The 15,328-nt window shown below is 32.7% G+C and overlaps 3 protein-coding genes across 9 annotated transcripts in view; 2 read left to right on the top strand and 1 right to left on the bottom strand.

The window, feature by feature from the left end:
- The window catches only part of LOC126854339 (4-hydroxybenzoate polyprenyltransferase, mitochondrial), a 43,335-nt gene extending 42,345 nt beyond the window's left edge, over window positions 1–990 (top strand). For 2 of the 3 annotated variants that reach the window (XM_050600939.1, XM_050600940.1), the window contains exons 6-7: window positions 100–288; window positions 372–990. In XM_050600939.1, the coding sequence (XP_050456896.1) occupies window positions 100–288; window positions 372–575 (393 nt within the window). In that variant the 3' untranslated portion in view covers window positions 576–990. The remainder of the gene's footprint in view (window positions 1–99; window positions 289–371) is intronic. The other variant, XM_050600938.1, reaches the window with a different exon arrangement.
- A 34-nt stretch (window positions 991–1,024) lies between these two features.
- On the bottom strand, window positions 1,025–2,721 carry LOC126854348 (protein Abitram). Its single transcript, XM_050600955.1, has 4 exons — window positions 2,416–2,721; window positions 2,270–2,341; window positions 2,123–2,202; window positions 1,025–1,965 (listed from the first exon to the last, which is right to left on the bottom strand). The coding sequence occupies exon 4, from the start codon at window positions 1,940–1,942 to the stop codon at window positions 1,148–1,150; it is 795 nt and encodes a 264-aa protein (XP_050456912.1). The 5' UTR covers window positions 1,943–1,965; window positions 2,123–2,202; window positions 2,270–2,341; window positions 2,416–2,721; the 3' UTR covers window positions 1,025–1,147.
- Window positions 2,722–3,159: 438 nt separating this feature from the next.
- LOC126854335 (cleavage and polyadenylation specificity factor subunit 6) lies at window positions 3,160–15,274 on the top strand. Of its 5 annotated transcripts, none has more exons than XM_050600925.1 (12): window positions 3,163–3,300; window positions 4,640–4,706; window positions 5,502–5,726; window positions 6,153–6,380; window positions 6,508–6,987; window positions 8,547–8,673; window positions 8,970–9,083; window positions 9,634–9,914; window positions 10,348–10,645; window positions 10,902–11,166; window positions 13,507–13,587; window positions 14,216–15,274. In XM_050600925.1, the coding sequence occupies exons 2-12, from the start codon at window positions 4,704–4,706 to the stop codon at window positions 14,382–14,384; spliced, it is 2,271 nt and encodes a 756-aa protein (XP_050456882.1). In that variant the 5' UTR covers window positions 3,163–3,300; window positions 4,640–4,703; the 3' UTR covers window positions 14,385–15,274. The 5 variants fall into 5 exon arrangements, with proteins under 5 accessions (XP_050456880.1, XP_050456885.1, XP_050456882.1 ...); XM_050600926.1 differs by lacking the exon at window positions 3,163–3,300 and adding an exon at window positions 3,398–3,919; XM_050600923.1 differs by lacking the exon at window positions 4,640–4,706 and having other exon boundaries at window positions 3,160–3,300.
- The last annotated feature ends 54 nt before the right edge of the window (window positions 15,275–15,328 follow it).

The raw sequence follows: 15,328 nt of genomic DNA on the forward strand, positions 1-15,328 counted from the left end.
TATAAAAATATAATAAAAATTTTTTACAAATTTTACATTTTTAATTTAAAATTTTTTAAGATTTTTTGCTTATTTTCTTTAATCTCTTTTGTATATCAGGACAAGGTAGATGATATTATGCTGGGCATTAAATCGACAGCCATAAAATTCGGGGACGATACAAAATTCTATCTATCTGGATTTGGAATGGTTATGATTACAAGTTTAATTGCCTCTGGTGTATTAACTACTCAAACTTGGCCTTACTATACTGCTGTTGGATTAATCGTAATGCATATTAGCAATCAAGTAAATGTTATGAATTATTTTCAAAGATCTAAAAGTGATTTAAAAATTCAGCACTTATCAATAAAATAATTCCTCTCTTCCAGATATATACTTTGAATATTAATAATCCAACAGATTGCGCCAAGAAATTCATATCCAATCACAGAGTGGGCATGATACTATTTATTGGTATTGTATTAGGAAATTTAATGAAGAAATCATATGTAAGAGAAGAGAGAGAAAATGGAGAAGAAACAAAACATCAAATTCTTTTACTAGACGAAACAAAAAGTAGCCAAGATTTGTAATTAAATTTTGGAATAACATCTTTAAATTGTGTAATTAGATGAAACAAAAAACGTATAGCAAAAAGCGTTTAATTCATATCCATATTTAAATTCTAAATGTTTGTTTTTCTATATGTATTAATTTCAAATACTAAAACTTTATACTTATATTTATTACATATTTGATATATGTATATATAACTATACTGTTTGTATAGATTTCATCAGACATAATATAGTAATATTGTTTACCTCATTTATCAACTCAGGAAACAAAAGCTAGACAAACTATTAAATTTATATTAGAAAAAATGATTGCTGTGTTAGATATAATTGTAAATATTCTACATTATGGAATAGGATCTCTTTATGCAGATAATGTAATAACACTAATGATGACTGAAATTATTGATATCTTATATCTATAAAACAAGGAAAAGAAAAATCAGATAAAAAAGTAAAGTAAAAACTTAAATTTATATTTATTTTTATTTCTTTTTTTATAAAGAGTTTGTATTTATAATTAAATTTTTTTCAACCAAATAATTTTTCATCCAATGTAAATTATTGCAAATATATCCATATATTGTATTTTATGTTTGTGCTGCTATTTCCTCTTTTTCTTTAATTAGTTCAATATATTGTTCATGAGTCAATAGAGATTCTTTCAAACTCTCCAGAAACTTTAGATTCGGTAATATTATAGCCAAATAGCCACCTTTATGTGGTAGATTTCTGAGAAGTCTTGGATTTTCCAACAACATCTCATTAACCTCTACCAACTTTCCAATCATACAACACTTAATCATATAAGTCTGTCCATCAGAGCATGATATGCTACAAATATTCGAATTAGTTTGCAATGGTTGTGCGCCATGTTTACCCTTACCGGAGACTTTATTCTGAGATCTGTCTAATTTATCACTGACCTTAAAACTGACTTTTGTTATGTCTTTATCACCTTGCAGAATAACATGACTAGGTGCCAGAGACAACATACAAATACGATTACTATGTATTCGTATACATATATCGTCTCCGGATGATTGAATGTTCATTTTGTAATAGGGTGTAAAATAACGATCAGTAACAGTGGGAAAATGACCATTGTACTCTACTTCATCTAACATATCAGAGGCATCATCATCAGGGGGAAACTTAAAGCCATCATCGCTGTCAATAACTACTGACTCCTCATTATCATTTTCTATCAATCTTTCGCTATCTTCCTTTCGTTCTTGCATCTGTCCAAAAGAGATTTCTTTTGTATCAGGAGCTTTTTCTTGAATGTCACTATTCTGTTTCTCTTTGCACAACTTCTCATCACATTCATTCTCGGATTTCAAACGTTTGATCTCTGGCTCATGAACATCTGATGTCAAAGCCATATTAAATTCCAAGTTACAGATTTCTGAGTATAGAAATTAAATTGGTAAATGCTTTGTAGTTGTCACAAGTAATGTACATATAACACACATGTACATATATAAGATTAGAAAAATAAATTCTAATCTATTGTTTTTTAACAATCAATAATTAAATTATTAATAATAAAACTATGTATTAACAATTAATTGCTATTTTCTTGCCGCGCGTTTTGTCTCCTTTTGTATCTGAATTCTGCACTTTCTTTCCTACGAATCTCTCTCTGCAACAAACGGCAAGAAATTGCACGTTAATTCGTTCGCAGGCAAAAACCGTCAGGGACGACTTACTTGTTCCTTTATACATTCCTTCATTTGCTTCTGGATTTGCTCGCAGTATCCCAGGTACTTTCGGTACGGATGCTGCAAGCACAGAATGTTATTGATATCGTGCGGGTTATGAGCATCGCAAAATTTTGTCACAAACTATTTATTACCTCATTCTCGCAATCCTGAAACTTGTGAAATATCCAATTACAAGCGGAATTGTGCGCGGCCAGCGATTTATAATTCATCTCCCTAAGCTAGATCTTTCCTTACACATCACCCCTGTTTCTCGTTATGCAATCGCGAGAAAGAAAGAACTGATTTACCGATAAATCACATCATTCGCAGACATGAAAAAATATTATAAATAATTATAATGTGCTTTTTTCGAAGCATATATTTATATTTGCGAACAAAAATCATGGAAAAAGTTATTTTTTTTTAATAAATAACAAATTTATTAAGTTTATTTTGCAAGTTGATCGCTATTTAATATCGAAAAAGATTCATGTTGGAAAATAATAATGTTGAAAATTTGAAAAATTTTTTTATAAAATAATATTGTGGGAAATACAAATCAATTTTTTTGAAATTCATATAATAAATACATAAATGTATGCATCGATAGATTTGCAATTTGTAATCTTATCGAATCGTCCATAAACATATAAAATACATAGATGGAATATTAGCAGAGTTTTAGGAACTCTAACCAATGATATCTTTTTGAATATTTCAACAACGAATGCGGTATAAATTCCCCATACTGCCTTTACTTTCTCTTATTCCTTACTCTCTATGAAATTATACAAAATTGTGCGCCGTGAAGACGCGGCCTGAGCCGGCGCAGGTCCGGTGACGTCACGTCCGCAATAGGACGGGAATGCCGCATAATCGGCCGCGCGTCGCGCTCTCGTCGCTATTATTGTATATCCGAGAACCCGGTCGCTTGGCACTTTCCGCCGTCTCTCGATGCAGTGAGCGTCGGTGTACGTAAAATGGCGGACGGTGACATTGATTTGTACGCCGACGATCTTGAGCAAGATTTCGCGCAGGTAATTCGCTCTTATCTTTGAAGTAGCAATAAAGGGACCGGCGGGACACGCGCGCTTTCTTTCTTTCTTTCTCTCTCTTTTTCTCTTGTCGAAACAATCGAAGGAAGGGAATCCGCGATCGTCGAAAAATCGCGACGCGCGCTTACGGCGAGGAAGGGGGAGGGAGGAGGAGGGAAGGACCCGCTGTCGCCGCGACTGTGAGAGACACGGCACGATTAATCCGTTCCGCTCGTCGATTTCGCAAAGCTCTGTGTGTCCGGCGTGTCATGGTGGTCATGGGCGACCGTTTCTAACTATCGACTCGCGTCACCGTTCTCGTCCCGCGAACGTTATTTGTGTATCCCCGCGAGCCGGCAAACGACTCGCTCCGACAAGGGCGCGCGCGCGCGCGAACGAGCGAGCCATCAAGCACGCACGAGAGAGAGAGAGACGAGCTTCGCCCTGAAGTTGTTGCCCATTCTTCTTGTTACCGCGCACCGTTGACCGATCGCGCCTGTCTAGCTAGTGCCCGTCTGTTGCCGTCGATTGTGCGTGCGCGCGCCTCTTTCCGTTCCCGGAGCTAAGCGCTAACGCGAAACGCTAATTCGCAGCAGGAATTGACCGCAAAATGGTGCTAGCGGTAAGGCGAATGTCGTGTAGTTACTCTTCTCACAACCTCTCGTCTCTCTTCTTCCCATCTCCCGTCCTCCTGTGACTTATTATTTCAGCCCTCGCGCAAAATACATGCGCCACACGTACTCCGCTGCACTGCATGCGAAATTATATTTTTTTTCTTATTTTTTTTATTTGATCTTTTTTTTGAGGGGGGAAGGGAGGACTATTTTCCTTCGCGAGAAAATGTCGTCGTTTAGTAATACTTCTGCAAGGATTGAAATAAGTGTAATTTCGTCCAAGTTAATTTCAATGCTAGAAATATATGAGAAACTTTTTAAATCAATTTCATGCTTTTTTATATGATTTTTGACACAAGATTGTAGTATATAATTGTATATAATGAGTATATAATTTGTATAGTTCTGAGAGAAATCCAGAATTGAATGGTGAGATTTAATTCTATTATAAATGTAGAATTCGAAAAGTTTTCTCATTTTTTTTTCTCGTTTCTATTAATAGTATCTTTTAAAAAAGTGTTTTAAATAAAATAAATGTTCATATTTCTCTTGAAGAAAGAAAGTAAATACATAAAATATAATTCAAAAATAAAACACATTGCAATTGAGATTTTTATGCATTTGTCTCATCACAATCTGAACTTGTCGAAATTACATTGACTTCAGCTTGCGCTTTATTGTCTTATTCACAATGCAAAAAAGTCTGTATATCTGCATATCTGTTACAGTCGAAGTGTACGATTGGTTGATCAGTTGAACCACAAGGTGCAGGAAGTTACGTGTAATAAGAAAATGGTACATCTAACGATTATTTACATTTTGATAATTAATTTTCATAAACTCTAATTTATATATTGAACTTTTATAAAAGAGTCTTGAGATTATATTGTTATATTGAGCATTATTTTCAATATACAGTGCAAATTTTTTACCAATTTATATATACAATAGATAATAATTTAATAATTTTATAATTGTATTATTATTATATATAATTAATAATTTTATAATTGTATTATTATTGTATATAATTGCTATATTACTTTGATTTTTATTGTTGATGCTCAAATAACAAAATGAACTCAATATTACAAATTTGATGTTCTTTTTTTTTTCTTTTTCTTTTTTTTAAAGAAAAATGAAAATTGATATTTATTAAAATTCTCTGTGGTAGACACAATATATATAATTCTGATGGTAATAAAAAAATAGATTTGACAAGTAAAGTATAGAATATTTGTTTAGTGTTTTTTTTTTTTTTTTTTTTTTTTTTTTTTATCTAAATCTATTCTGTAGAATTATTTTGCACTTTGACTGTAACATATTCAGCACATACGTGCGTGCGCGCGCGTGTGTGTGTGTGTGTGTGTGTGTGTACTAAATGAATAATAAAAATCCACTATTTCATATTTGTATTTATTGTGACTAGTCTGCTTCTCATCTAAAATACAATGAAAACAATACTGTTTAATATTATTGCTTAACATGACACGCGTTTTCCCAAAATACCAAAAAGGAAAAGATTTAATGTCTCTTATTATCTTTTTGATACTTCTCTTGCTACAATGTTTGTTTGCATGTCTGTTTCAGGACGAATTCGCCGGTGATGGCGTTGATCTCTACGATGACGTAATTGCCGCTCCAGCAGGTGGTAATGGTGGCGTTTCCTCCGGGAATACCGGAGACGGTGGTGGTGATACCACGTCTCCGAACGAGGAAACTAATGGAAACGCGCCTTATCATCAGCTTGGCAATAATATACAACCGAATCAAATTGGTAGACGGCATCAGCTTTATGTTGGAAATTTGACATGGGTACATATGCATGCAAAGATTTAATTTTAATCTATAATCTATATTTTAGATATTTTTTTCTATTACTTCTAATATAATTTTTTTACTGATTTTACAAGATGTAAGATAAAGCATTTATGATGTACATCTCACGACAAAATAGTATATCTATGGATTAGTGTTTCTCATTTCATTTGATCATTTGATTTTGATTTATTTTCTACAAAATTTGTTTTCTTTTTTATTACATTTCTTTTTTTAGTGTATATTAAAGATTTTCTATATAAAATATTTAAATTTGAATAAAATATTATACTCTTTTTATGCTCTTTTACATACACATATGTGTGTATTGAGATAATTTATATTAAAACTTTCTACTTTATTATATGCAATTTATGAGAATTGATGAGATAAAAAATCATCATATAATGAATATACTTTTAGTGGACAAGTGACCAAGATATAACAGATGCAGTTCAAAGTATTGGTGTGACTGATTTTGCGGAGGTGAAATTCTTCGAAAATCGTGCCAACGGGCAGTCCAAAGGTTTCTGTGTAATATCTTTGGGCTCTGAACAAAGTATGAGAATATGTATGGAAAGACTGCCCAAAAAGGAGTTACATGGTCAGAATCCCGTAGTAACGTTTCCTACAAAGCAGGCGCTTAATCAAGTATGTATTGTATTATGATACAAATAAAAAAAGAAAGCAGTCACAAATAATACGTTAGATCGCTACATCGCGAATAGTAGGTACACGTGTGACTTATACACGACAATCTTTTTGTATGTGTTCTCAGTTTGAGTCGCAGTGTAAGACACGACCTGCTCCGGCTCCGCAACAGAGTCAGAGCCAACGTCCACATAACCCACATCAACATCAGCCACCAATGCCACCTCATCAACAGCATCCCCAACATCCTCAACATCCTCAACACTCACAACAAAATCACGGTCCTAGAATGATGATGGGTCCTCCACAGGGCGTAAGACCTCAGAGAATGCCGCCACCCGGATTAGGTCCACCGGGACCTGGTGGACCGGGCCAGCAGGGTCCGCCGCGTATGCATGGTCCACCATTAGGACCAGGTCCGGGACCGCATCATCCTTTGCCAGGTCATCCTAATCAAGGTCCGCCGCCTGGTTACCAACAGGGCCCATGGAACGGGCCGCGTCCCAATGGTCCTCCTGGGCCGCCTAGAGGTCCCAGTGGACCTGGTGGCCCACCTCAGCAAGGTCCACCAGGACCAGGTCCTGGTCAGCATAGACCACCTGGAATGGTACGTATCACTGGCAATTTTTTTTATATTGCTCGTTAACGAACAAAATACTCGTAATATATACTGAATCATATTCTCATATCTATTTAACATTATATTTTGCGTTATAAACGTATAAATAAATTTTGGAGTTTATTTCTAGTAAAGTTGTGTAATCTGAATTTGATTCTTTGAAAATTTTGCAAAGTATATGCACTAAAAAAACTTTAATGTAAGTAACAAAACTGTTGTAGATATAACAAAATATAAATTTGATTATTTTTCTTAGAGCATTAAATGGTTATAATGAGAGAATGGAAGTAGTACTTTCAAAATATAGGAATTTTAAAAAACCATAAAGCACATTAAAATGCACATATAAATCATGTATAAAGATTATCTTAATTTATTAAAAAGGAATTTAATAGAGATGAATTATATATGGAATCTTTGGTTTTATGACAGTATTTGCGACATTAGTGATTGTTTTAGAAGTATCGTTCCGAAAATTCTTGCGTTGTATATATAATGTAGAAGTTCTTAAACTGTGCAGAATCTGATTATTAACATATTGGGAAATATATTTTTAATAATTATTTTGTGATAGAATAATTATAGTATGGATACATTTATACAGATTATCTGCACAGTTTCGAAAAGATTTATTAATGTATGATTGTCTATTGTAAGAATCATAGTACAGGCTTAAATATGTTTTGCACTTACATGTCTTACGCGTAAACAGAGTTGCACTAGAGATCTTTCAGAAGCCAGTTACCATATGCCACAGGTAACCGATAATGAGGTCTTTTTCAATTCTATTTTTTTCTTGTAAAAAAACGAAACCTTCTATATCGTTTAGTCAATTATTTTCATTACTCGTGTTTAAAGTGCTCCAATTTCAAGGATTAAATCATTATATAAATAACTGGCTAATTATAAAAAAAAAAAAAAAAAAGTTAAAAAATAATAATTGAGCATATGACTAACAGAAATTAATTATTTAATATTTTAAATAGAATAATCTTCCCAAACTATTAAATCAGGTTGATTTTATATGGTATTTTATCGATGCATTAAATGTTATTACGCATAATATTTGTAATTTGCAACAGATATATATTACTATATGTATAAATATGTATAAAAATTTATCAGTGCAAAATCAGTATAAGATGCAGTACAAGAAAATATTTAAAAACTGCACTTCTAACAATATATATATATATATATATATATATATATATATATATATATATATATATATATATATATTATAATTTATGTGAATAATATTTAATATAACACTAAAAAAACAATGTTAAATTTTTAAGAGAATATTTAGATGCGTTTTTTGTTGTTATATTTTTTAGGATTAATAATCATATCTTTTTATATGAAAACTTTACAAAATATCAATTTTATGAAATACGCTATATGTAATGTAAATTTGTCTCCTTACACAAATATTTTTTAATTATAATTATTTATTAATTTGTTTTCCCTTACATGAACTTGTCAATTTAGTGATTGTTTAATTATGATAGAGTGAAATAGAATCTTTATCTGTCTTTATCCAGCAATTTCACGGTGGTCCACCTGGTCCGCCGGGCCAAGGACCTCCTCGCGGCCCACCTGGACATCCTGGTGGACCTCCAGGAGATCCAAGAGGAGCTCAACCTCGTCCTGAATGGAATAGACCGCCAGGTTCGTGCGCAGATCATCTTTTGTTTTATACTCACATAAAAGATTTGGTTTTTACCTCTATGAAATCTCGAAATCTTTAAGATTTATTGCTCCTCTGAAACATCTTGGACTTGAATGCCTTTGTATTACTTTTTCAATTTGCATGATTGAATGAAAAAGCAACGAAGAACATTCGATGGGAATTTATGAAACCGGAATCGCACAATCAAAGTAGTGGTAGTACATTACTATATCATCCTCAATCTGTTGAGAGAGCATATTAGTATTACTGATAAGACTGTTCGATATGTGCATAGGAATGCATCATGGGCCTCAGGGACCACCAGGTTTCCCTCAACATCAACATATGCAAGGGCCGCAGCCTGGCCAAGGCCCACCACAGAGAGGACCTCCTCCAGGTTCTATGGGTGGTGAGAGATTTAGAATGTTCGGTGTTACAAATTTTATTAGTCAATTGTTTAACTATTCTATACAAAAATGCATGATATTGAGGGAAATTGATCTGGCAGAAGCATTGAGGTGCAAGATGTTTCAAAGGATCATTTCGTTAATTAAAATACGCGAAAGATATAATTATTTATTGAATTTACCGGTTGCTAAAGTATCATTAATAATCATTGTAATAATTATATATTTTATTGCACCACATCTATAATCCATATATATATATATATATATATATATATATATATATATATATATATCCATAAATGAATTTTTCGTTACGCATTTCTACATTATCAAAAAATTAAAAATATATATAATAGAAAAAAAGACTAAAAGAATTTAGATTATAATTCGAGATTATAAAATCGAAATGTAATTTCTTTCTATGTATCATATTCTGTGTATCATATGTAAGTTACGTTTGATAAAATTAAGTAAATGTGAACAAAAGCGAGATTGGCGAACTTAAAAATATTTTAATATAGAAATTGATATTAATCATGTACATGTTAGGTCCGGGAGGCCCGCCACCAGGACATGGTGGGCCGCCGCAGGGACCTCCTCAAGGACCGCCAGGTGGTCCGGCACCTCATGTCAATCCGGCATTCTTCCCGCAAGGGCCACCTCATCAGCATCCCGGCCAACATCCACCAGGACCTCCCGGTCCACCTCATGGCCCACCTCATGGTCCACCTCACGGTCCTCCTCATGGTCCTCCTCATGGTCCCCCTCACGGACAACCACATGGACCGCCGCATGTACCACCACATGGTTACGGACCACCGAGTGCACAAGTATTATCTCGTTATCTCATCTAAATATTCAGAGCGATAATGGATAACTTTCTTTTCTATCACATTTGTATTAAATTTTGACACATGCTATTATTTTATATAATTTCTTTGCAAAGTAATTTATTCATATTACACTAAACTAAGAATATGTTTAATTAATCACTTGTTACAATTTTACTGCTACATATAAGAAAACATAGACAAACCGCTAATTGTTCATTTGGAATTATGATTAAATTGTACAACATATTGTATTTACCAATGTATAGTGATTTATTCAAGTATATTCAATAGGTATATTCGTATATATATACATTATCATACATTGATCTAAAAATTTGGCATCTTATAAGAATGAAATAATTTTGGATTTTTTATTTATCACAAAATTTCTATAAAAAATATTTCAGTATAATTCTCTATATTGTCTCAGGCACCTTATGGAGCACCTGGACCTGATCATCGTCCGGAAGGTCCGCCTCCGCTTACGGAACAAGAATTTGAGGAGATAATGGGCCGCAATCGCACAGTATCCTCGTCCGCGATTGCCCGGGCCGTATCCGATGCTGCGGCAGGCGAATACGCAAGTGCCATAGAGACTCTGGTTACCGCTATATCGTTAATCAAACAATCAAAGGTAGCCGCGGATGATAGATGCAAAATTCTTATCAGTTCTCTTCAAGACACTTTACGTGGCGTTGAAACTAAGAGCTACGGATCTGGACGTAGAGGTGAGTGCCTGGTACTGTATTTTTTTCTGATCAATATGATTTTGTTAAAAATTGTCAAGATTAGGATTCCATGTAAATTCCGCGTTAAACGTAATATACGTTAAGATGAATATCTTTAACTTTCTCTCTCCTAAAAATAGAATTACAAAAATCTTTAAGTTTTTTTCTTTGTCAATGTATTACTTTAGCTTTCCTTTAAAACTATATGACTGCCATTAAATCATATTTATTTCACGGATAACGAATTTTCTTGTAGAACGTTCACGTTCACGTGACAGAGAACGTAGTCATAGAAGACGACGTGAGCGATCCAGAAGCCGGGATCGAGAATATCGTGAACGCAGCAGAGACCGAGATCGGGAACGCGATCGAGAGCGTGATCGTGAGAGAGAAAGAGACCGCGATAGGGACAGGGAGCGTTATTACAGCGAACCATATCCGAGAGAACGATCACGCAGCAGAGAAAGAGAGCGCGAACGTGAGAGAGATCGTGAATATAGAGAGAGAAGCAGAGAAGAAAGGTAAGCTTAAATTGATCTCACCAGATTATTCTCTTAATTGCACCTTTCGGCTTTAGTGAGCGTCCATTGCGTGAAAGGGCAAATCTTATCAAGGAAATTTTTGAGAACTTAATGGTTCAAAGAAATAAACCTTGACGCTAATAAAGTATTATGTATTCCGTGAGAGATAGATGTCATTCACAAAAATATGTAGAGTATGTATATATATATATAGACTATTATACAGATTGTGTACAGTGAAAAAAGATTAACTAAATTTCTCCGTTTCGATACATTTTTTTCACACATTGGAATTATGCCGAATTAATAACTTTCCTTTATGCTGTTTATCGAAGACATTATCAATGCGGTATTTTCAAATTGTGCGTTTTTCCGCGACCGAGAATTATAAAACACGAAAGAATCTCGATATTATTTGTCGATCTTTGTCGATCGCGTACATATGTAATATTCTAAAAGAAAAACAAAATAGCTAAAGAATTCAGAAACCAAAAAAACGGACAAACACAAGTATGATGATTTGTCGATAAATTTGATATATTGCAAGAGTAGCGCATTTTTTTATTACCTTAACCGTAAAATTGTCTATTCGTTTTAGATTTTACGTATCTCGAATTATTGAACAATAGGCACGAAAAAAAAAGTTAACGCTGCGTTTGTTTTACGCATATGTAATATGATACAATACCGCGATACTTTTTTATAATATTATAACTGCAATTTATAAATTGTTATAAGCAAAATTGCCATTATTGTAAAATCATGTTGAAGATTATATCGTAATTTTTCTCTGATAGCACATTCTGCCGACTGATCTCTTAAATATAATTACGCAATCGAGCATGTTTTCAATCATCCATCAATGTGTATAAGTTCGCACTGTATATTTCATTTTTTTATATAATAGTTCCTAAACATCGACATTAGATAACATATTAAGTAACAAAAAATAATATTTCGAACTAATTATATGTGTATCCGTGTAAACAATAGATAATGCATTGTTTGTCTACTATTACTAAATATACAACGAAATATGCGACGACATAAATAATTCACAAATTGTATTTATTGTGTTAACGAAAGAGTAAATTGATTAATTACTAAAACGAAATATTTTAATATTATTTTTTATATTTATTTTAATATAAATTTTATTATGTATAGAACAGAGTATCTTTATACACGATATCATATTTTTTCATTTTATACTCGCGGACATGAATTCAACGTAATAAAAATAGTATAACGATTTTAAAGATATTGGACAATGTAACAAGCTATTATATTAATATAAACAAGTTAGAACGTAAAGATTTGTGTATCTTTTCAATTTATTTGTACGACACGGATTTACGTTATATACAAAGAATTGTATTATGTTTTCGCGTATGCAAATTGACTTTTTATGAGAGATCAGGTACACATAGTCGCATTGTAAGATTTGGTTACACACATCTATTTATAATTGTTTTAGTTATTTATCACTATTTTTAATTTTAAGATTTACAAATATACATATGTTGCGTATACATACATCATTTTTTACAAGATGTCTTGCTAAATTTTGTAAGTATTACACAATAGACAGAGCGACGAAAAATTCTTTGATTATTGAATAAAATATAATTTACAAACATTAAAATTTATAATGAGTAATAAAGACAATATATGTATATATAGATTTTATATACATACATATATAAAATCTATATAAATTTAGTTTATATGTATGTGCATAAAATCTATATAAATATCTATGGCAAATATGCCTAGTTCACGGATTATACTCTTATGCTGTAACTTTTTTAGTATCATAACGAGGAACATGAAACCCTGTAATCATGTACGCGAAACATTGATCAAAATTATTGGAAAAATTAAAAAGCAAATTGAAATATATTTCAATGTGTTACTCAATTCGCTCAATATACTCTTTGCATGCTATTCTGTTTATCTTTCTTCTTTGGTATATGGTGGCAGGGTTAAAAAGATGTTGAATCATAATACCTCGCCCTGAATCATCATTCTTAAGTCATTAATCGCTGATATCTATATCGATATTTATTAAAATTTAAATATGTATATATTAAATTTTTGTTTTATAAATTGTACTCGATTGCAATTTTGTGTATAGTTTACAATTTTATTTGTATTTTTACAAATGATATATGTAATTGTAAAAAAGTCTTACCTCGCGCAGGTATCTCTCTCGTTGATATCAAAACAGCGATGATTTGAATTATAGTTTCTCTTAGTATAATCTTTTAATGAAATGTAGTTGAATTGTAAGCCTGGTTATAATGCTATCGTCATAACAAAATATCCATTTTTCATTAGTACAACACGTCAATCAGCCAGGCCAAGAGTAAAAGAGGAACCGCCGGAGACGGCACCCGTTTCGTCTTCCAAGGCGTCTAGGTAATTAACTTTTTTTTATTACAATGAATGCATGTAGAGTTAAACTTAAGCTAATTTAAAGCTAATTTAAATGCTACCAAATAAATGAAATTAAGAAATAAACGCTAACTTTAATGATGAAATAATTAAAATAGAAAATATGTCACGCATTCAGTGCGTAGACAAAAAAAATCCATGCCCTTCCTTTCATCTTTCATTTCGCCCATCGAGGCATGCGATGGAAAAAAATGCGCGTAGAATAACGAAGTAAGAAGGAAACTGAAATAATGCAAATAAATATTTGAAATTCAAATAAACGAAAAAATCGAAAATTGTTCTTCGATTAATACTAAATCTTTTATTGTTATTAGCTTGTAGAAAGAAATTAGAGAAAAATATATTTTTTGTAGAAATATTTATGTGTTTCTGTTAAATTTGTCGATTTGTTTATGCATTTTTGTACACGAGAGAGATATATATCGAGTAGAGCAGAGTTCAAGACAAGATGAGAGGGACAAAGGCAGCAGTATATATTCGTTTTTATTTATTTAGGCATAACATGAGAGATTAATGTTCATGGCAAAGTGGACACGTTATATATAATATAATAGCATTAAAATAAGATAATTGGCTGACGTGACTTGTGTAGGTATTATGACGATCGCTACAGAGAACGTGAACGAGAAAGAGATCGAGAACGTGAATCAAGCCGAAGACCATCCGAGCGGGAACGGGAACCGGAACGAGAACGTGAACGGGAACGGGAGCGAGATCGTCGAGACGAACGAGGAGACTCCTCACATCGCTCAAGACACTAAAAAAAGAGAAAGAGAGAAAGAATACAAGGATTGAAGAAATGACACAAACGAGGTGTACTGATACAGCAGAATTGAAGAATCTATTTGACAAAACATTATAGATGGAACAATATACACATATACACATTCATACACACATTGCGATCCTCTTAATCCTTGAAGTAAAAATATATTATGTCGCTAATAATGTTGACATACGTGAACATACGTGAACCCACACCCAAAGATTGTTGACAAAACGTGACGATATCGAAAGATATTGTAAGATAACAATTGAAAAATGGGTTCTTTCAAGATTTGCTTTAACGAATCGCTTTTAGATTAGTCCGAGATTTTAGTATAAACTCTACATAGAATTCTGTACGTTCTTGTCTTCTTTTAAAATAGTCGAACTCGTGCTCACCGTAGAATTATCGTGAAATCTCTCAATTGATCGCAGAGTTACTTTTATCTTGCATACATGTCTTAATATGATATAGTGCACTCTCTCTATATGTACACGTACTATATGTAATTGTATTACGATTAAGAAAATATTCATATTTAGTCCGAGAATAGATTTATAAAATAAATGGCTATCGCGTACGAGATTTCGAGAGAAGGTAAAAAGGAAAGAAAAAAATGAAACATATTCTGATACAAGATCGCACGAGATTACGATTTACAGTGGCAAGAGGAAAAAAGACGGGGAGCAAGATGTACGAAGAGAGCAAGAGTATTTTTGGAGAAACTAAGGGAAGAAAGAAGACATCTTACGCGAGAAACCTTCTTCAATCTTCTTCAACATGGACGAGATTCAAGATTGTATCTTAACATATATATATATATATATATACATATATATATAATACATATATACGCTTTCAAAAAATATAAATGCCAAACATGTCTTTACTTTATTCATCTTGTACACACAAAATCCTGATGACATGAAAAAAAAGTCG

The sequence above is a fragment of the Cataglyphis hispanica genome, chromosome 14 (genome assembly GCF_021464435.1).
Source record: "Cataglyphis hispanica isolate Lineage 1 chromosome 14, ULB_Chis1_1.0, whole genome shotgun sequence".
In the NCBI taxonomy this organism is placed as follows: domain Eukaryota; kingdom Metazoa; phylum Arthropoda; class Insecta; order Hymenoptera; family Formicidae; genus Cataglyphis; species Cataglyphis hispanica.